The 20,750-nt window shown below is 40.7% G+C and overlaps 2 protein-coding genes across 2 annotated transcripts in view; one reads left to right on the top strand and one right to left on the bottom strand.

Moving 5' to 3' along the window:
• Nucleotides 1-121: 121 nt before the first annotated feature.
• On the top strand, nucleotides 122-17,198 carry ap4e1 (adaptor related protein complex 4 subunit epsilon 1). The gene is made up of 21 exons (XM_005727983.1): nucleotides 122-438; nucleotides 2,759-2,830; nucleotides 2,950-3,073; nucleotides 3,725-3,798; nucleotides 3,883-4,004; nucleotides 4,108-4,267; nucleotides 4,357-4,523; nucleotides 4,608-4,681; nucleotides 4,768-4,890; nucleotides 4,978-5,087; nucleotides 5,177-5,316; nucleotides 6,866-6,978; nucleotides 7,098-7,216; nucleotides 11,223-11,525; nucleotides 11,988-12,099; nucleotides 12,177-12,315; nucleotides 12,410-12,665; nucleotides 13,784-14,335; nucleotides 14,428-14,618; nucleotides 14,690-14,850; nucleotides 15,302-17,198. The coding sequence occupies exons 1-21, from the start codon at nucleotides 298-300 to the stop codon at nucleotides 15,460-15,462; spliced, it is 3,414 nt and encodes a 1,137-aa protein (XP_005728040.1). The 5' UTR covers nucleotides 122-297; the 3' UTR covers nucleotides 15,463-17,198.
• A 258-nt stretch (nucleotides 17,199-17,456) lies between these two features.
• LOC102200081 (brain aromatase-like) overlaps nucleotides 17,457-20,750 on the bottom strand; it is a 4,125-nt gene continuing 831 nt past the window's right edge. The window contains exons 2-9 of the mRNA XM_013909555.1: nucleotides 20,114-20,267; nucleotides 19,861-20,015; nucleotides 19,597-19,773; nucleotides 19,353-19,467; nucleotides 19,153-19,267; nucleotides 18,913-19,075; nucleotides 18,581-18,822; nucleotides 17,457-18,463 (exon numbers count right to left, since the gene is read on the bottom strand). Coding sequence (XP_013765009.1) covers nucleotides 18,233-18,463; nucleotides 18,581-18,822; nucleotides 18,913-19,075; nucleotides 19,153-19,267; nucleotides 19,353-19,467; nucleotides 19,597-19,773; nucleotides 19,861-20,015; nucleotides 20,114-20,267 — 1,352 coding nt within the window. The 3' untranslated portion in view covers nucleotides 17,457-18,232. The remainder of the gene's footprint in view (nucleotides 18,464-18,580; nucleotides 18,823-18,912; nucleotides 19,076-19,152; nucleotides 19,268-19,352; nucleotides 19,468-19,596; nucleotides 19,774-19,860; nucleotides 20,016-20,113; nucleotides 20,268-20,750) is intronic.

Below are 20,750 nucleotides of genomic sequence, written 5' to 3'. Positions count from 1 at the left end.
TATTATTATTATTATTATTATTATTATTATCTCAGCAGAGTGAGGGCCCACTGTTACTGTTGAGGGTTTCCAATAAAGTTTCAAATCAAGCGGAAGTGACATCATCAAAAAGCCTTGCCGATTCAAAACAATGGCCGACAGAAGAGCCAGTGTTGTAACTCTTGTAGTCGTTTTAAATGTTTAACTAGTAACATTTACTGTGTGTATGTAAGAGACTCTTATTGTGATGTTTAGCGATTTAATAAGTGTGTTTTATAAGAGAGAAGCCAGCTGCTTAGCCCGCTTTTAGCTGCCAAAATGAGCGATGTTGTGGAGAAGACGCTGACAGCTCTGCCGAGCCTCCTCTCTTTAGACTCTCACCCTGGGTCTGCAAAACTGTCCTCTACTTCAAAGCTAGGAAACCTCATCAGAGGAATCACTGAGCTAACGTCTAAACATGTGAGTTTGCCCTTTGAAATGAACTAAAAACAAGATAAGTTGACGATACCGTCTAAGGTTGCTAAGCTAAGCTGCCTGTGCTAACTCATTATAGGCATGTCTTTACGTTTAACCTACTTACTGGAGGCCTTACATTACTGTACTAAGTTAGAGGCTGGTTTACAGGCGTTGTGTTGTTTTTGCCATGTTAATATCATGTGGCAGAACAAATTATAGCAGTGCTACTTCACGCATTTATCCTCACTGGTGCGTTCATGTTCATTTTCGTAAACTCAGACAAATTGGAGAAGTTCGTCTTCTGGGATTTCCGAGGTTTTGGTAAATGTTTTTTGGACAGGATCCTGGTATTTATCACGTCTAGTCTCTGTGGCAGAAACAAGTAGTCAGGACAAGTAGTCAGCAGTATTCACTCACTTGCTACTTTATAAGGTACACCTGTTCAACTGCTTTTTAACACAAATCTCTAATTTCGTTGCAGCAGTTCCATGCATTTAGACATGCGAACCCGCTGAAGTTCAAACTTGACCATCCGTGATTTAGGTGATCATGGCATGGTTCTTAGTGTCAGACAGGCTGGTCTGAGTATTTCAGTCTGTCAGATTGCTCCTCTGCTTGGATTTTCTCTAGAGTTTATAGAGAACATTGCCCAAAAAAGAGAAAACACAGAAGAGCAAGCCTGAATGTTTAAATTCTGAATGCACAACACACTTAACTGTGAAGCAATGTGCTATAGCTGCAGAAGACCATAGCAGGTGCCACTCCTGTCAGCTAAGAACAGGAAACTGACTGGAGGAACTGATTAATAAAAGGGGAAAAAAAGAACAGGAAACCGAGGCTACAATTTGGATGGCGTCACCAAATATTGGACAATAAAAGATTAGAAAAATATTGCCTGGTTTCACATTTTCTATTGGAACATTTGGATGGTTGGGTCTGAACTTGGCATAAACATCTTGGATCCATCCACTCAGTGGTTCAGGCTGCTGCTGCTGGTGTAATGGTGTGAGAGATATTTTCTTGGTACATGTTGGGCACCCCAGTGCAAACTGAGCATCAATTAAACTCCATAACCTGAATAACACGCCATGTCACAAAACTCAAATCATCTCAAACTGGTTTCTTGAACATGACAATGAGTCACTGTACTCAAATGACCTCCACAGTCAACAGATGTTAGTCCAAAAGAACACCTTTGGTATTTGTAGGATGGGAGTTTCACATCATGAATTAAGAGAGTGACTAGTCACTAGTATGAGCTAGGTGTAACTAATAAAGTGGCCAGTTTGTATAAACCTTGTATTGTTAAACCTGCATACCTGAAATTCTTACTGCATTTCTTTGGTGTTAAATGGTGTGTCTGTATATTCCAGTTACCTTTTGGCAAGCAAAAGCTTGCTGGTTCATTTCCGAGCACAGATACAAATCCCCTTTGAGGTTGTTTCAGGAAGAGTATCCACCGTAAAACCTCTGCCAAATTAAGCATGCAAAACTACTTGCTGTGGAGACTCCTTATGAAAAGGGAGCAGCCAAAATTAACTTTTCACACCATCTTGGAAATTCCAAGCAAACATTTCCCCATTTTTCTGAATTAAGAAGATATCTTAATATCCCAAGAGTTTCCGTCCTACTTGAAGGGTTGATTACATGAGTAACAATGACCACCACCACCCCATTATTGCATATCTTCAAGTCCTATCAATTCATTTGACTGTGAAGAAATATTCAGAAGACTCTTAAGTCTCTAACAGTACAGTGCCATCTGTTTCGCCCACTGATGCCAGTATTTCCCCTTGTTTCAAAGTGAATTACTCATAAAATCAAGCTTTTGAGAAAATAGAGCTTCTTAGGATTTTAGTAGGAAATTAGTAGGAAAATTCTAGCAGAAGTGCTGCCACGTGTCTGGCAGGAAAGAGAGTACCAATTTGTTTATTTGCAAAAAAAAAAACCCCGCACTACATTTTTGGAAATATTTGTGGGTGTTTTGTATTTTTTGTGGGGGATTTTGTACTACATGAACACTGAAGTGGCCCCCAGTGAAATGACAGTGCCAACAGTGGCCCACGCTCATTTAAGTTTAGACCCCTGCTCTACAAGGTATCGCCAAGGCCGAAAACATTATGACATAATTCAAATAATTCTCATGTTCAGTAGGAATACTCTATAGGAATAAACCTTGACGTCTCACAGTCTGAAATACATTTAAACTTATCTTTCTTTGCATCACTGGCTCGCTGTAAACTTCTCATTACCTTGAAATAAGCATGACTCTGTAAACCACCAATGTATTTCATCTTACTTCCCATTGTCTCCTGTTCTATAGGAGGAAGAAAAACTTATTCAGCATGAGCTTTTGGCGATCAAAGAACAAGTGTCCTCTCCCAACACCACCATGGTAAATCTTTCCTGGTTTTTCTCTGCTGTCTTGCACAAGAAATCATAAACATTAAAATTCCACCGAGACACGAAGTTACCAATGTGTTTACTTCTTCCTTTTGTCATAATCTGATTCAGAGGCAGATGAAGGAGCTCATGGTGCGATCGATCTACTGTGAAATGTTGGGCTACGAGGCTTCCTTCAGCTATATTCATGCCATTAAACTGGCTCAGCAAGGCACTGTTCTGGAAAAGAGAGTCGGTAGGTTTAATAAATAACTCATTCCTCAGAGTCTCGTGTGTCAGGGCCCATTTGTTCTTATGATCTACACACAAGGCCAGGAGGAGCAGCTGATGATGAGGCAGGTTGCATAAACCTGTTAGGACGAGGAGAATATTGCATGGAACAATAAAAGCTTCGTCCTTTGTGGCAAATTCTGACATATGTCTAGTTTCATAACTCATGTTTGATTACTTGGGAAGAAGAGAAGGGTGTTGATGAGATGAGAGAGTCAGCTGAACAGAATGTACTGATAGGAGGTGGGCTCCAGCTGGTTGTTGAAAGCTGCTGATCTTCCTCTAAATCCTTGGCACACAAAACGACATGTAAAAGAATACCACGAAGGAATAAAAAACCCCACCGCACCTGGTCTCATGAATCATTTTACATTTATGTTCCAGTGCGAGTCCTTACGTGGCCTTACTCCCTCCTCTTTTCTTAATTTAAAGGATAATACTGTCATTTTTGAGGATTTAACAATAAAGATTTATACAACAAAAAGACACAAGGTGGTACTTTAAAAGCTCCAGAGTGTTGAGAGTGTTGCAGAATATGGATTTATTTACAACATCAGTGTTAAATATGAAAAAGCTAGACTGCTTTGGTCACAAATGTTTATTTGTGGTTTTTCAGGTTACCTCGCTGTGTCCTTATTTCTGAATGAAAGTCACGAGCTTCTGCTCCTCCTGGTAAACACTGTGTTAAAGGTGGGCGTGGGCTTACACAACATTCATCATACGATGCCCAAAAGGGAATTTAGGATATTTGATTGTCGTGTTTTGTGTTCACAGGATCTTCAGAGTACAAATCTTATTGAAGTGTGCATGGCTCTGACTGTTGTCAGCCAGATGTTCCCCAAAGATATGATCCCTGCAATCCTTCCTCTAGTGGAGGAAAAACTAAATCACCCAAAGTAATGAACGCTGCTCATCACCTGCATGGATGGTTGAATATTTCTTTGTGCCGTTGAGCTTGAATATTTTTATTAATACGTTTTTGTCGGAACAAACTTTCAGAGAAATCATTAGAAGGAAAGCAGTCCTGGCGCTGTACAAGTTCTACCTAATAGCACCAAATCAAGTTCAGCACATCCACAACAAGTTTCGCAAAGCTCTTTGTGACAAAGATCCTGGTGTGATGACAGCCTCACTACACATCTACCTGCAGATGATCCAGGTAGTTACTGGTTTCCTCATAATTTGCAGTACTCTGTTGAAATGTACATATGTATGTATTTATTTATTTATTTTTTTGCTTTAATACAGGAGAACCCAGAAGCTTACAAGGACCTGACGCCAAGTTTTGTCACCATATTGAAGCAGGTGGTGGGAGGAAAGCTGCCCATGGATTTTAATTATCACACTGTTCCTGCTCCATGGCTTCAAATTCAGCTGCTCAGAATACTCTCCTTACTTGGAAAAAATGATCAGAGGTAGATATTATTTGTCCCATCTTCACATCTCACTAAAATCACCCGATTCTTCACTGATTTTGTGCATGTTCTCTCTCTTCATAGTACAAGTGAGGTCATGTATGAAGTCCTTGATGAGTCTTTACAAAGAGCAGAGATGAACCATAACATCACTTATGGTATGCAGCATTTCTAATCAGTATGCTTTTTGTAACCATTTAAGTTCTTCTGTCAGCCACTTATATACGTTTCTCTTTATTTCCAGCTATTTTATACGAGTGTGTAAAATGTATTTACACAATTCATCCAAAGTCCGACCTTTTGGAAAAAGCTGCAAAGTGCATTGGAAACTTTGTTTTGTCCCCCAAGATAAATCTAAAATATCTAGGTAAGAGACAAAGAGAAACACGACTGTACATAAATAATGTCTCTTTGTTGAAAATCTAACAAAAACACTTTCTCTATGATACTGCAGGCCTGAAGGCCCTCACCTACGTTGTCCAGCAGGATCCTAAACTGGCCTTGCAGCATCAGATGACCATCATAGAGTGTCTTGATCACCCTGACCTCATTATTAAGCGTGAGGTGAGGCTCACAGTGATGTAGTCTGAACGTGTGAGGTTGTAAGGTTGCAGGTTTTTAGCATTACCAGGCTTCTTTTTTTTGTCTTGTAGACGCTGGAGTTGCTCTTTCGCATCACTAATGGCCAGAATGTTACAGTCATTGTTGAGAAGATGCTGGAGTTTCTGTGTATCAGTGAAGATGATCACACTACCATTGACCTGGTGGGGAAGGTGGCAGAACTGGCGGAAAAATATCCTTTAAAGTGTAATCGTCTTAAATGTCCATTCATTATCACTCCTGAGGCCCTCTGGAGCTGTATAATGCTGCGGCTAAGAAATCACAGTCATAGAAACTCATATTCAAAGTAACTCTTTGTAAACTTATGTTGTTGTGCTGAGTCACAACAGGCTGTCACTTCAGCTTTTCTGGTTAGATTTCACATAAATCAAACTTTAAAAAGTAAAGAAGAGATGGGAGAACGACCCTTTAGCCACAAGTAGTATTTGGTCACCTTCCTTCACGGGCATATGAGCTTCAGTGACTTCCCATGTTTAATCCATAGGAAATAATGTGATGTCAGTTCACCCTTTGCAGTTGTAACAACTTGTTTATGGGAATTTTTAACCACTCTTCCAGAATTGCGTTTGTGAAGTCAGACATTGACAAAGAGGCCTGGCTCGCAGTCTCCCCTCCAATTCGTCCTAAAGGCGTTCTGTTGGATTGTAGTCAGCACTCTGTGCAGGCCAGTCACGTTCTTCCAGTCATCCATGTCTTTATGGACCTTACTTTGTGCACTGGTATGCAGTCATGTTGGAAGGAGTTGCCATGGCCAAATTGTTCACAGAAGGTTGGGAGAGTCAAATTGTCTAAAATGTCCTGGTATGCTAAAGCATGAGACTGTAGTTCAGGTGGTAGAGCACTAATTGGTGGTGGTTTGATCCCCCGTCTGCTCCAGTCCGCATGCCAACTATGATAACAATGTATTATAATTAATGAATCTGTAAGTACGAGTGTGTGTGAATGTTAGAGAGAAAGAGAGCTTGTGTGAATGGGTGAATGAGGCAAGTTGTGTAAAGCATGTTGAATGCACACTTAGAGTTGAGAAAAAAAAAAAAGAACCATTTACTTTCACTGGAACTATGGGCCCATGATCCAACCGTTAAACCCAGACTCCTCCATCAGGTCGTAGTGATTGAGCCTGCAGAAAGTCGGTGACCTCTGTGCACTATGTGCCTCAGCATCCGCTGACCCTGCTTTGTGGATTTTACGAGGTGTACAACTTTGTGGCTGAATTTCTCATGATCCCAATCACTTCCCTTTGTGATAAAACCTCTAACAATTCACTGTAGAATATTTAGTAGCTAGGACATTTCACAAATGGACATGTGGTGGGGACTCAGTGTTCTTCACCCACAGTGAATACATGATGAAACTGCACAAAAAAGGTTTTGAAAAATCCTGATATAAATTTATACTTCCTAGCAATAATATGATGAATTTAGAGAAAACATTAACATTCAAGTTTCTTTTTATTGGAAACCCTTGATACTTTTTTGAGTTAATATTGCGCTAAAACATAACTATCAACAATTGGAGGTTGAGATCACGTGACAGAAAGTAAACAGAAATTAACAAAATATTTTTAAATATGTCATTTATGATGCTAAGTTAGTACAAATTCACTGCAATTTTCTCCTTGATCGATTTTCAACCTGTCTGGGGTTTACCTCAACCTGTTGCCCAAAGTGTATCTTTTATACTTTATTAAATTTCTTGTATTTTCCTATAAACCACTGTACATATGCACCAGATAACGAATGGTTCATAGAAACGATGAACACTGTGTTTTCTCTTGGTGGAGACATGATGCAGCCTGACATCCCTAACAGTTTTCTCAAACTGCTGTCTGAGGGTGAGAAACCCACACGTTCAAATGATTCTGCTGTGATTTTCTTGCTCACCGATATGATGCTGATTGATTGAAATTTTAATTGTGAGCGATGGATGATGAATTTCTCTCTAAATACGCAGGCTTTGACAGTGTGGAGGAAGACAGGAAGTTGAGGCTTTTTGCTGTGAATTCGTACATTCCTCTGCTGCGGGGAGAGCCTGGCAAACTGCCACAGCGCTTCCTCCAAGTCATCAGCTGGGTGAGTGATGCTCTCACGATGTGGCTCATTAATAGACTTTTATATTATTATGTAATAAGAGCGAGAAGCAAAAGAACAGTACATGCAGTTACTGCTCGGTTTACGTCATACAGTTAAATATTAAAGTGCTTGAAATACAAAATTCTTTTACAAAGCGGATTCCAAAAAAGTTGGGACACTAAACAAATTGTGAATAAAAACTGAATGCAACGATGTGGAGATGGCAAATGTCAATATTTTATTCAGAATAGAACATGAATCACGGAACAAATGTTGAAACTGAGAAAATTTATCATTTTAAGGGAAAAAATATGGTGATTCAAAATGTCATGGTGTCAACAAATCCCAAAAAAGTTGGGACAAGGCCATTTTCACCACTGTGTGGCATCTCCCCTTCTTCTTACAACACTCAACAGACGTCTGGGGACCGAGGAGACCAATTTCTTAAGTTTAGAAATAGGAATGCTCTCCCATTCTTGTCTAATACAGGCCTCTAACTGTTCAATCGTCTTGGGCCTTCTTTGTCGCACCTTCCTCTTTATGATGCGCCAAATATTCTCTATAGGTGAAAGATCTGGACTGCAGACGTGCCATTTCAGTACCTGGATCTTTCTCCTACGCAGCCATGATGTTGTGATTGATGCAGAATGTGGTCTGGCATTGTCTTGTTGAAAAATGCAGGGTCTTCCCTGAAAGAGATGACGTCTGGATGGGAGCATATGTTGTTCTAGAATCTGAATATATTTTTCTGCATTCATGGTGCCTTTCCAGACATGCAAGCTGCCCATGCCACACGCACTCATGCAACCCCATACCATCAGAGATGCAGGCTTCTGAACTGAGCATTGATAACAACTTGGGTTGTCCTTGTCCTCTGGTCCGGATGACATGGCGTCCCACATTTCCAAAAGGAACTTCGAATCGTGACTCGTCTTGTGTTCAAGCCAGATGGCTTGAACACAAGCCATCTGGCAACGGTGGATGGCTTGTGTTCACTGACAATGGTTTCTGGAAGTATTCCTGAGCCCATTCTGTGATTTCCTTTACAGTAGCATTCCTGTTTGTGGTGCAGTGTCGTTTAAGGGCCCGGAGATCACGGGCATCCAGTATGGGTTTATGCCCTTGACCCTTACGCACAGAGATTGTTCCGGATGATGTTATGCACAGTTGATGATGATAACTGCAAAGTCTTTGCAATTTTTCACTGGGTAACACCTTTCTGATATTGCTCCACTATCTTTCTGCACAACATTGTGGGAATTGGTGATCCTCTACCCATCTTGGCTTCTGAGAGACACTGCCACTCTGAGAAGCTCTTTTTATACCCAATCATGCCAATTAACCTAATTAGTGTTAATTGGTCTTCCAGCTCTTCGTTATGCTCAAATTTACTTTTTACTTATTGCTACTTGTCCCAACTTTTTTGGGATTTGTTGACACAGTGTAATTTTGAATCAACATATTTTTCCTTTGAAATGATACATTTTCTCGGATTGAACTTTTCATCTGTCATCTACGTTCTATTCTGAATAAAATATTGACATTTGCCATCTCCACATCATTGCATTCAGTTTTTATTCACAATTTGTTTAGTGTCCCAACTTTTTTGCAATCCGGTTTGTAAATTAATGTTCCGAAAAATAACTGGAGGAAAAATAAAATCAGTGCTGTGAAAAAAATATGAATGTACAAATTCTGCACAGGTTTCAGGATCCAGAAGCTGAACGCTTAGTCATATCTGAGTCTGGTCGAGAACATGTTAGTCAGCTCACAGGAACTGAAGCCTGTGACAAAAAAAACAAAACAAAAACAACACAGCCAGGTTAATAGGTGTTAGCTTGAAATATAGAGGCAGTAACCAACAAGAACAAGTGCAGATGTGTTTGCTTTTTCCTGACCCAAGAGTCGGGAAACCCAAAGAGATCAGCTAGGAAGGAGCACAAATGTTGCCTCACATTAAAGTGGATTATGTGGTAACTTTGATCTTTTGACTACTGAATTTATAAAGAATTACATTTTTAAAAGGACTCAAAAAATAACCAAACTAGTTGAACCACAACACTAAACCAGCCTCCAGTGTATTAAACAGGTGGCCTAGACACCCACTATTATTCCTCTCTCCTGATCACCTGTAAAAAGGGGTAGCAGTTTCCCTTCCTTAAGAATGGCTTAATAACCACCCTTCCACTGCGACCACTAACAAAATACTTAAAGATACAGATTAATACTGGTTCTTTGCAAAATTGTCTATTGTATGTGTAGGTAAAACACTAGTTCATCCCTTGAATTAAGTGCTTGAATAATTCATATGTCCATATTAAGTGGCTCAGGACTGAGATTGGACTGAAATTGGGGACAAAGCAGCCAATATCCAAAGAAAAACTTTAGAAAACCTTCGCAAAGCCTGAAGAAGTATTCCTCAAGACCATTTTAAAAGAGTTGCTCCTTGGAAGCAAAATATTAAAAAAAAAAAGAGTGCTGGCTCAAGACTTTTGCACAGTGCTGTATGAAAACAGGATCATAACCAGGAACTGTTCTTTAGAAATAGGTGGAGAAACTACTTGCTTTGGGTATCACTACAGAAGGTGACACTAGTTTAAAAGAGAGAGACAACAACAAGTTTACAGCTTTCCTTTGTTGCAACTAAAAGCGTTCTACAGAACTTCATTAATATTTATGTGTAACACCCGTCCCACCTTCTATTGAGAGGGGCCCTGGGTTCCTGTTGTTACTTTCCTATTGATACTCCCTTTTTAATGTTTATGGTATTAAATATGCAATAAAACTACACTATGGAAATAAATCGCACACAAGCAGGTCAATTATAAAGTTAACTCCACTTTAGTGAATGCTGAACTAACAACACAAAGAAAATAAGTAAAATCAATAAAGTTTGTTAAACAATGGTAAGGTATCTACCTCAGCAGAAACAAAATAATCAAATAATATTGTGGGCCCACACGCGCTCTCACCAAACACACACACACACACACACCTCAAGTGCTACAGTCTTTCTGCTAGCAAACCCCTCGTTGCAGGCCTGAGTCGTGGCTCGGGTGCGTTGAGACCTAAAACAATATGGTCGCTTCACTTGTTGCCAAGCAGTAAAAATAAAAGCACGTGCAAACAACAGTACTCGCACCTCCAGGCAGTTCAAGGGGATGGCGGGGAAACTGGGTCACGGCTACCAGCAGGCCGCGGCAGCAGCACTCACAGTCGTCCTTTCCACGTGAACACATAACTTCAGCACACCAGCAGAAGGGACCTCTCTGACACGCCAGCAAGACGTCCGTCTCCTCCTACTGAATCACACAACCCCGCTAAATGCCAGTTCACACGCGTTAACATTCAATCTTAGCATTAGCTTAATAAATAAAAACAGAGCAGAACAAGAGCTTAGCGAATATGCTAGGCTATGTTAGCGGCTAGTCGCGGTTAGCAGTTAGCCCGTTTACACAATAACATTGGGTTCAAGTGTCAGACAAAATTCACATTTACCTCACAGTAGGGTACAACAGTTCTCGACTCCAGTTAACTCATTCACTGCCATTGAGTGAATGAGTCAATGGGTTTAACTCATTTACTGCCAATGGCTGGCAGTGAATGAGTTAACTATCCGTCAACCCGAAAATGCGTCTGTCGCCCTTCTATGAACTCTGCGTTCACTCGACACTGTTCAGCTCTCGTCTCTCTCGCTTCCTGCAGAGTGCACACGGCTCCCCACTTACTCCCACCCCTCTACCTGAGACTACTTCAGGGTTCACTGGAGCTGTAGTACATATCAATACCATATCAAAAATAATGACATAAACCTCAAAATACAAATAAAAAGGTTGTGCATTTAACTGACACACATCACATACTTTGCAGGCATTTGTATACATTCTTGAACACATTAAACATTTGCAATTAACTATCAATATTAATGAACAAATTTAAATAATGAGCTACTTATACAGCCAGGGCTACATATGCTAAACCTTTACTTACTCTCTGTAATTCCCAGGTGCTTGGGGAATACTCTCATTTGAGGGAGGATCTTGAACCTGCTGAAGTCCTGAGCCTGCTAGCCAAACTTTTGGACATGAAAAACAGCAGTAGTGAAACCAAGAGCTGGGTCCTCATGGCCATGACCAAACTCTGCAAAGGTGGTGCTGATGCTTCTGTAACTCAGGAGGTTTCTGAGACATACAGCAGCTCCTTGGATACAGTGCTGAGACAAAGGGCGCATGAGTTGCAGTACCTCAGCCAAGACCCTGAACTAAGAGCCAGGGTGTTGCCACGAGGTGCCAAACCAGAGACTCTGGAGGTAATGTGTTTAACTTGTTTGCAGTGAGCAGAGAACCCGGCCACATTAATAACATTTAAATATTAACTCTGTAGCTCTTTTCACAGTAAAAGCACGTTAGTTGACGGTTGTGAAAACCTGCAAACACTTTATGGAAACACCCCTCAGGGTGCAAAATTGATTAGATTGATGACAGCCTTTACCGTAATCACATTATTCATTTTATGAGTAATCAAACCTGTAACATGTCTGGAGAAGTCTGAAGGGCGGAGCTCTCCAGAGAACTTCATTCAGTATCGGACTCACTTTCATTCATTTAGAGAGCAAGAAAACCAATCTCTCTTCTTTTGGCCAAGAATTTTATTTTAAACACATAAATTAGTAATTATATGTTTTTGTGTAGCTGAGCAAAGCACACAGAGCACTCAGGCGCAACGTCTTCAGTCCTGCGGCAATTTTGCGTGACTGTTTGATTGTTTTTAGGTGGATTCCTCGCTGTCATTTCTTGACAGATTTGTGTCAGAGGCGTTGGCTGCCGGCGCTGCTCCATACAAACCTCCCCACCAACGGCAGGAGGAATTAGATCAGTCAAAAGGTAAAATGTAGATAAATATCTTGGCAGCACATTCAGCATCTTGTTTGGATTTGTTCTGACTTTGTTGTCTATCTCAGCCTTGAGCCTGGAGCCCTATGGCCTTTCTCTGCCTATCAGCATGTCCTCCTGCAGCATCACTGACAGACAGTCTCCTACACTGTTGTCCATGAGCTCGGGTCTGTCAGGGGATAGCGCTGACCTCTCACACAAAGGAGGGTATGTGGACACCACATGCATGCATTTGTTGGTGTAATCAAGTTCCTAGTTTTAGTGTTGAATTCACACTGAAGACTTGCTGTTTGTGTTTCAGCTCTTCAGCTTTGAAGCTGGATGGCATAAAGAGGGTGTGGGGAAGGGAGGGCTATTTGGCCCAGAGAGAACCTGTAGAGGAAGCTGCACAGGTTGAGGTTCCCAGTCCCATTCAGTCTCCCGGCCGGCAGGGCGAAGGCGACAGTTTGCACAGCCAAACTCCAACTCAGACACCGACCCCAGAGCCTGAACAAGAGAAACAGCAGCTGGCTTCTTCGCTGTTTGTTGGCCTGGCTTCCCAAAGCTCTGTGTCTCTGGTGAGGTTATCAGTCCATATACCATATGTGCAAAGAGCAAGCATCAGCTTATGGTTCAGACTGTTCTGATTTTTATGTGGAGGATCACCGAAAACACTTTAGCCACAGGAGTTTTAGGGCATCAGGTCAGAGTTTAAACTGTCACTGGAGTCAGTTATGTTGTAAACAAGCTCATCACTTGTACATGTCATAATGTGCCTACTGACAGCACATTTAACATATAATTAAAATGAATATATTTTTTTGGCCTCGACAACTCAGTCTGTGCTTATCACCCAACTCACCAGATTTGCCTGCCTTCGTTTAATTAATTCATTCTTTTGAAGGGTCATCATTTTGAAATGAGGAGGAGATAAAGCATGCATCACCCACAAGGGCAGTGGGGTAGGACAGGAGTTCCTCTGATTCAAAAATAGCAGCCACACTGAAAACATTGGAGTGTTGCCAAAGGAGATGACCTTTAAGGAGCATTTAAATCAGTGACGGTTTTTGATATTTATGGCCAGAGTTGTGGAACTTTATGATCGCACTTCATCCCTGAAGGTAGCCCTGAATAAAATATGTGTTAATCTATTTTTACATTTTTGGCAATTTCAACATAGAGGGCAACAAAGAGGACCGGATGAACACTCGTCTGTTTTTATTATCAAAATTAATGATGATGAACCAAACATTTCTTACATTTTTGTCAGGCCCATTTAGCTACTCTGTGAGTCTAAGATGAGACAAAAGGTGCTGCTTTTTAGAACATCTTCAATGATTGGCTGAACATTTTCTCGGGTGGTAGGATCTACTAATGCTATTAATTTAAGGATGTCAAACTCATTTTACATCATAGACCACATGCAGCCCACTTTGATCTTAAGTGGGCCAGATCTTTGAAATTACATGATAAATGCATAAAAAGTTCTAGTAGTTCTTTCATTTAAACTTTCATTTAAACTTGCATAAGTATGTCTTGAACACATTTCAAAGTCCATTGGAGACCTTGCAGGGCCAATTCTCATTTAAAACCCCTGCTATAAGTGAAAGTGCTTAACGTGGAGCTATTTGTGCAGCTATTTGCATTGCTGATTCTGAACATTTTTCCTACATATATGTGTTTTTGCTTCTAACAGATGGGAAAATCTGAGCCGATGCCACAGCGATTCCGAAGAAAAGCCAAAGGTCAAGGTCTGGGCTCGTCCTTTATCGCAAACGAGCAAATATCCAGCTCCCTCATCTCTCCTCCCAGTGCTGTAGATAACCTGCTGTGTAACAACCTACTAGACTCCAACAACGCCTCAGAGCTGGCCGAACAGACATCTCAGCTCTCTCAGAGCCTCACTACTGCTAATGGCACCTGTCACGCAGAGGCAGAGTTAACTGAATCTGACACAAAGGGATGTAACCCTGCTCTCCGCAGGGATAACTGTGTGGTAGCTGCTGGTCCTGGTCCACATAACGACCCAGGCAGACTAACAGAAGTGTGTCTGGATTCTTATCTTCCTGCAGAGCTTTCTGGCCTTTCACACTCAGAAATCGCTCCTTTGTGTGCCAACCAAAGCCTGAATCTCTCAGCCTGTCATGTGCAGAAGGAAGATTCATTAATATTAGTTGTTTTTATTATGAACTCCTCCGAGTCTGCCATACAACAGATGCTGCTTCAGGTCGACTCTGAAGAACTTGAGGTAAATTATTCAGTAGAAAATGATCAATAGAGTCGTTTGGTGTCCATTAGTCTTTTATAATGAGGTTGCTTCGTTGTATTGTTTATTTTTAGGTATCCTGCCTATGTGATAGTCCAGCGGGGGAGGTGACAAGCCACAGTGTAGCAGTGGGCCAGTATTCTCTAACTGTGACGAGGCCTGCGGTTCACGTCGAGGTGGTCGGGACGGTATCTTACCAGCTGCCTGCTGGGACGTCTCAGTCGTTGCAGTTTTCATATAAAGTCCCTTTAACCAGCTTCATCAGGTGAGATATGTAGTGCTCGTATTTGAAGTGCAGCATTTAAGTGACATAAAATTAATCCAAGTTTCCTGCAGGCCTTTTGTGGTGTCCACAGAGGAATATGGGACGATGTGGCTTTCCTTCTCTCACGACACAAAGCAGAATCTGACGTTGATAAATGACAACCAAGAACCTCTCACAGCCACTCTGAATGCTCTGAAGAAGAAGCTCCAGCTTCATGTTGTGGAAGTTATAGGTGAATGAACATTTGTTTCCTGCTCGTATTCAAGCTGTTCAAACTGAGAGTATCATTTTATGCTTAATGCATATAAAAGCAGCATTCACATCAACATGTGTGTGTTAGAATATTCACCAACTCATCTGTGGTAACTACTGTATATTTATTCTTAACATTAGGAATAACTGTTTTAAAAAATTACATTAATTAAAAAGATGAGATAATGCAGCTTGACTATACGTCAAATATGCCTCTAATGAGGTGTACTTAGGAGTTTATGAAGAAAACTTACAACTTTAACTTTCGCTTGTATGCAGCATGAACATCATTAAATAACACGGCGGTACCAATAAACAGCATTACAAAGGGGAAGAAGAAGAAGATTTTAAAATTGCTTACAGAAAAGGAGACATAGATAGTAATGTGTCCTATACTTTTTGCTGAGTAACCTTCATTGTTTTCTGCTCAGGCATGGAAGGAATCGTAGCTTGCCGTCTCCTTCAGGATCTGCCGTGTCTGATGCATTGCCGGGTGAATGCCGGCTGGCTGGCTGTCTGGCTGCGGTCGCCGGTGCCCGACCTGCCCGACTGCCTGATCTACCACTGCCAGAGAGCTTTACAGAGCCTCTGAGACTCAGAGCTGCAGCACCACTCACCACCACTGAAACCACTGAGGAACTAAACCCACTAGACCCTCACTGAAGAGGAAGGTACACAGAGCTGAAGTGCTGAACAGAAAAGGAGAAACCTGCTGTTGTGGCTTTTGATCTTTATTTTGCGGTCTTTATGAATTTCACTCAAAGTTATTTAATAAGATTTGGTTTTATTTATTTGGCAGAACTATAACTCATTGAAAGACATGGCAGGTTAAAAGCTCAGGGTCAAATGATGGTGTTTAATCATCTGTGGGTGTTTCATTATTGCCTTTTAGTCGTGAAAGAGCTCCATAATCACTAAACAATTGAAGCCTTCTTCCTGGTTAAATTCTGATGGTATGCTTTGTATAACAGAAAATTCTCAAAGTGTAAAATAATGAAGTTCTCAGTTGTTTCTTTTTCCTGTACACCAGAGAGAAGATATATATTTTTTGTGATCTGAAATACATTTTCTAGGCTACAACAATCATAACAGTGGAGCGAGTAAGTCCACAGTCACTTGTCCCTCTTCCACTTTCACATTTACAACAGATGCATTGAAGAAAAGATAGTGTAGCAACTTCAGTGTATGAATAACCACAGACAAATCGGAAGGATTACATGACGGCCCAGTAAATGTAAAGCATGCTAGCTTTAATATTTAAAGATGCTTAATGGAGATTATTTCTACTTGATCCAATCATGATCTAGCGATAAATCTCATGGTAAAACCAGCCCAACCACCTTTTCCTGCTTACAACTGAACCTCGGATTTACAGAATTGCTACACTTTAAAAAAAATTTTGACTTTCACCATAATAACAGCAGGCTGAAATGCAAATAAAACTGAAGAAAGATGCTCTCTTGTTCACTTTTTACAGACTTGTCTCATGAGATGCTAAACAGAAGTGCAGTGTTTGATTATTTTCCAAGAATCAGCAGCTTGTCCTCTGATTTTGATTTAGTCTCTTGAATGGATGAGCGCACAGTATATTTGCACTAGTTCATTTTATTTGCAGCTCTTTTGCTCCTTTATTGAAAAAGCACAGGACGATACTGACAACGACTCCACGTGGAGGTTAATAAGAAATTGAAGCATTTGATCGGTCATGTTTGGCATATTCATGGTCGTCTTCCAATGAAATTTAAAGTGTTGTAAATATTTGTAAAATATCCAGTTGGCCTGCTCGCGGCTGACGTGAACTTCCCCTTTTTTCTTTCTGACACGTACAGTGAGCAGTCTGTCTTGGACGGTATGGACTGATTATTTAAGCACTCATGTTTCTCATTAGGTGGATGTTAAGGGTTGTTATATTTTTGTATGACTGCAGTATTAAAAGAACATATTTATGCGTTTATATTCTTACAAAATGTTTACATGCATTTCACTGAAAGAAAGGGAACCATTGTTCTTCATGTGCTGTTTGACTGGTCTGTGCCAGATTACACCTGTATGTTTCTTTGACATGTTTTGGCTTGTTTTAAGTAATTCAGCCTGAAGGGAAAGTTTGCTTTCTGCGTTTCTTCTATTGCCTGTGTGCTGGTTTGAAGCACAGTGTGATGCTAACAGTGTCTCTAATACTCAGTTTTAACCCTGCGCCTTATGTTTTAATGCCAGTACGGCATGTTTGATTTGTGCCTGTGGTACAGAGGAAAAAAAACATCCTTGTTTCTTGGAGTGCCTGTCATTACATTCAGTTAACTTATGAATAAATTCAACATATGAAAATGACCCTTTGACTTTGACTCATTGGTTATTTAATAAATTGAGGCTCTCATGGAGTTTATGCTTATTAACACATGTACTGGGTGTGAAACAGGAAGTAATAATACGAAAATTTATATGAACTACTGATTCTGCACAATAATGAAAATGAGTATTTAAAATGAGCTTTTTTATGTGAAGTTGTTTGCATGGTGAAGCTGAAGTATATACAGCATTATAGCATATTTCTACACTGATTATATAACATAGAAATACCCACAAAGGCAAAGTAAATGCAGATTTTATTTACGGTAAATCATTCATGAAAAGGGTTATTGTTCTTAGCCATAATGTACTTTTTCTATAGCTTTATTTTTAGTTATATAAACTAAAAAACCTTTTTAAAAAATCAGGCATAATGTTGGGTAATTACAAAACCACAGAGTAAAAAGTCTCAAGTTAATTTGACCAAATTTGTCAACACAGCCAAAAATGAGACTACACTGAGTACCCGGAGAGATCATGCCCAAGCCAGGTGGTGGAGTTGAACTCAGGGCCAATCACTGTGCCACCATTGCAACAGTTTACTGTAGTTTGAGAAATTTTGAGAAAGCTTCATAGCGTGAGATTCTGTAGCTGAGCAGCTCCTGTAGTAATGTAATGTTTGGGTGACCCACTTACAAAACAACAGATGCTAAATGAGATGAGAAGAAACTGATATCAAACTGAAAACATAATACAAATAAAACTAATGTAAATACAGAACCATTGTTCCTCTGCATGTGATTTTTTTCTTCAGTTATTTCAATCATTGTAAATGCATCTTTATTAAATGTATGAGCTGTGTACACTGTCAAAACATTAATCAGAAATCTATACTTAACAAGTGTACTTTGTTAAAGATTAGTAAAGTTTAATTTGGAGTACATGTGCTGTTAATACAAATTTACTGTGAGTATTTCCTAGTACAGGACTTCATTAAGGCCTTTAAACCCATTTCAAGATGTTTTCATCTGAAGTGTAAAAAGCGCTGTTATGTTTCGCAGCTTGATATTGTGGGGTTATGTCATTCGTGGGATGAAGCGCATGGCCAGGGTGTGCTCGTCTATCACTGGCTGCTGTGACAGGTTGTTGGTCTGCTTGATGCTGTTGAACGTGCAGCCTTGACGAGGACACACAGTGTACCGAGACAGGAGAGTGACCAGGATGGCCTTCATCATCACCATGGCGATGTGTTTGCCCACACAGGAACGAGGCCCGCAGCCAAAGGGCTGGAAGTAACGACTGGGTACCTGCCAAAGAGAGAAAGCAAATGTGTGTGTGTGTGTGTGTGTGTGTGTGTGCATGTATTTTTTTTTTTAGTTTAAACCATGAAACATTTATTGCTGAACTACACTCTGCTCACTTACCGTTTTTTCAAAGTTCGTGAGGTTGAACTCTTTAGGCTTGGGGAAGAATTCGGTTTTGTGCATGAGGCCAATGTTGAGAATGATGTTGGTGCCTTTCTTGATTTTTGTACCTGCGATGTCGTTGTCCTCCAGAGCTTTCCTCATTGTGAAATCGACCACAGGATGAAACCTCAAAGACTCGTTGATGAAGCTCTCCATCACTTTCAGACTTTGGTAATCGATATTTTCCACGTCTCTTTCATCTGAAAATGAAAGATCTGTCAGAATACTTCTACTCACCAGAGTGAAACTGTGAATATGGAATATTGGAAACACTGTAAAGCTGCACTAACTCAAGATGGTGTTCATCTCCTCCACTAGCTGCAGCTCTATGTCCGGGCTCTGTTTCAGCAGCATCAGCATGAAGAAGAGGCTGATGGAAAGTGTGTCGGGGGCTGCGATTACCATCTCTAGCACACACTGCCTGACATTATCTGCTGATAGCTCTCCGTAGTTCTGTTAAACACAACAGACGGGAATAACAAAAGACAATTGTATCGGGGGACGACAAAAATCCCTCCAAAGAGACCGACCTGGGCGAAGATGAGCTCTGTTGCAAAGTCGAGCTCGTCGTCCAGTTTCTCGGCTTCATGAATCATCTTTTTCTTAACTTCAAGCAGGCTCTCCATCGCATCTTGCAGCTCCTGTCTGTTGGCACAAAAAGCAACACAAACATTAGGTTGAAGAAATCGCAAACCACAATACTGACTTACTGTGAGATGAGGTGTCTTACGCTGCTCTCTTATGCTTGTTGTACAGCCATCCAACCTTGAAGAATATATCTGGTTTTATTAGAACTGTCTGCCAGGTCTCAAAGTAGTTGTGAATTTTCATCAAGAAGTCTTTCTCTGAATTATTAAAAAGAACAACAACAACAACAAAAAATCAATAGATGCAGCGCCAGAGCTCATGCGTCACAATTTCTTGCAGATAGTATGCGGTTTTAGGAATCTATGTGCAGTAAACACGCAACTGACCATCTAACGGCACTCCTAGGAACAGCCTGTTGGAGATGTCCAAAATGATGGCTCTCAGGAGACTGAGAGTATCCACATGTCCAGAGGGGTCAGTCATATCCTGTAAGTTGTCCAGGTGTTTGGCTGTGGAGCTCACACAGATTCCTACGGTCCTCTGCAGGCCGGGTCCAGTCAGAGCTGCACAGTAACATTCAGTAGCTCCACAGTTCAAGAAAGCAATAGTCTAACCACAGTATGTGCTGTCAGTGTGTGGTAATCGCTCACCTTTAGAAAAATATGTTCTCACTTTTTTCCAAAGCAGGACATCACTGTTGAAAATGATACCATTTCCGTACATGCCGATGCACTCGAGTCCTTTTTTGCTCCCAAATCTGGAGGTGTAGTGGGCACTCCTCAAAACGTGGTACACTTCAGAGGACCTGCAGAAGAAACCAGGCTTTACCTTTATCTGAAAATTTACTGTAAAACAAGTTCGGTTTACTCTAAAAAACAAAAACAAAAAAAACAACCCACTTGCCTGCTCAAAATCAGGGTCTCCTCTCCGCTTATCCACACCCGCACAATGCTCCCATATTTGTTGTTGTAGTAGTTACACGCTGTTCCAATCCCAGACCAGATGAACCTGCTGTGGGAGAGAATGGGACCGAGTCCTGCTAAGAAGGAAGGACCTGACAGAGAGAAATGGGTTATGATAGTAGACTCCCACTTCTACTGCAAATTAGCAAGAACCTTGTCTGTTGAGTTTAATTTGAGAAAGATAGTGTATTTTTTTGGGATAGCTGCCAGGCTCTGATCTTAGTATATAGGAGAGTGGCAAGTAAGGACGGCACTCTTTGTTCTGTGTGTAACTGTTATTTGACTTCTGCATGAACCATTTTCATCAGTATACAGGAATTTGCACCTGGAGCTGCAAAACAGAGACTGTTTGTGATAGTTTTAATAGACAAGGAACACGCTCTGTGATGGTTGAGTAAACCTTGTTTTGTCATTGATGAATTGCAGACCTTCTGTGTATATGAGGGTTTCCCTTTCTTTGTCATTAGATGCTTGCTGACTTTACTCTGTATCTGATTCCTTCGCAGTGGATGGCTAAATGATATAAAAAGACACTTTGGAGCCTTTAATTAATATGGTATATAAATACTTATAGTATA

Source organism: Pundamilia nyererei, unplaced genomic scaffold (genome assembly GCF_000239375.1).
Source record: "Pundamilia nyererei isolate P.nyererei 1_Seehausen unplaced genomic scaffold, PunNye1.0 scaffold00027, whole genome shotgun sequence".
Taxonomy (NCBI): Eukaryota; Metazoa; Chordata; class Actinopteri; order Cichliformes; family Cichlidae; genus Pundamilia; species Pundamilia nyererei.
This window is presented reverse-complemented; position numbering and strand designations above follow the sequence as displayed.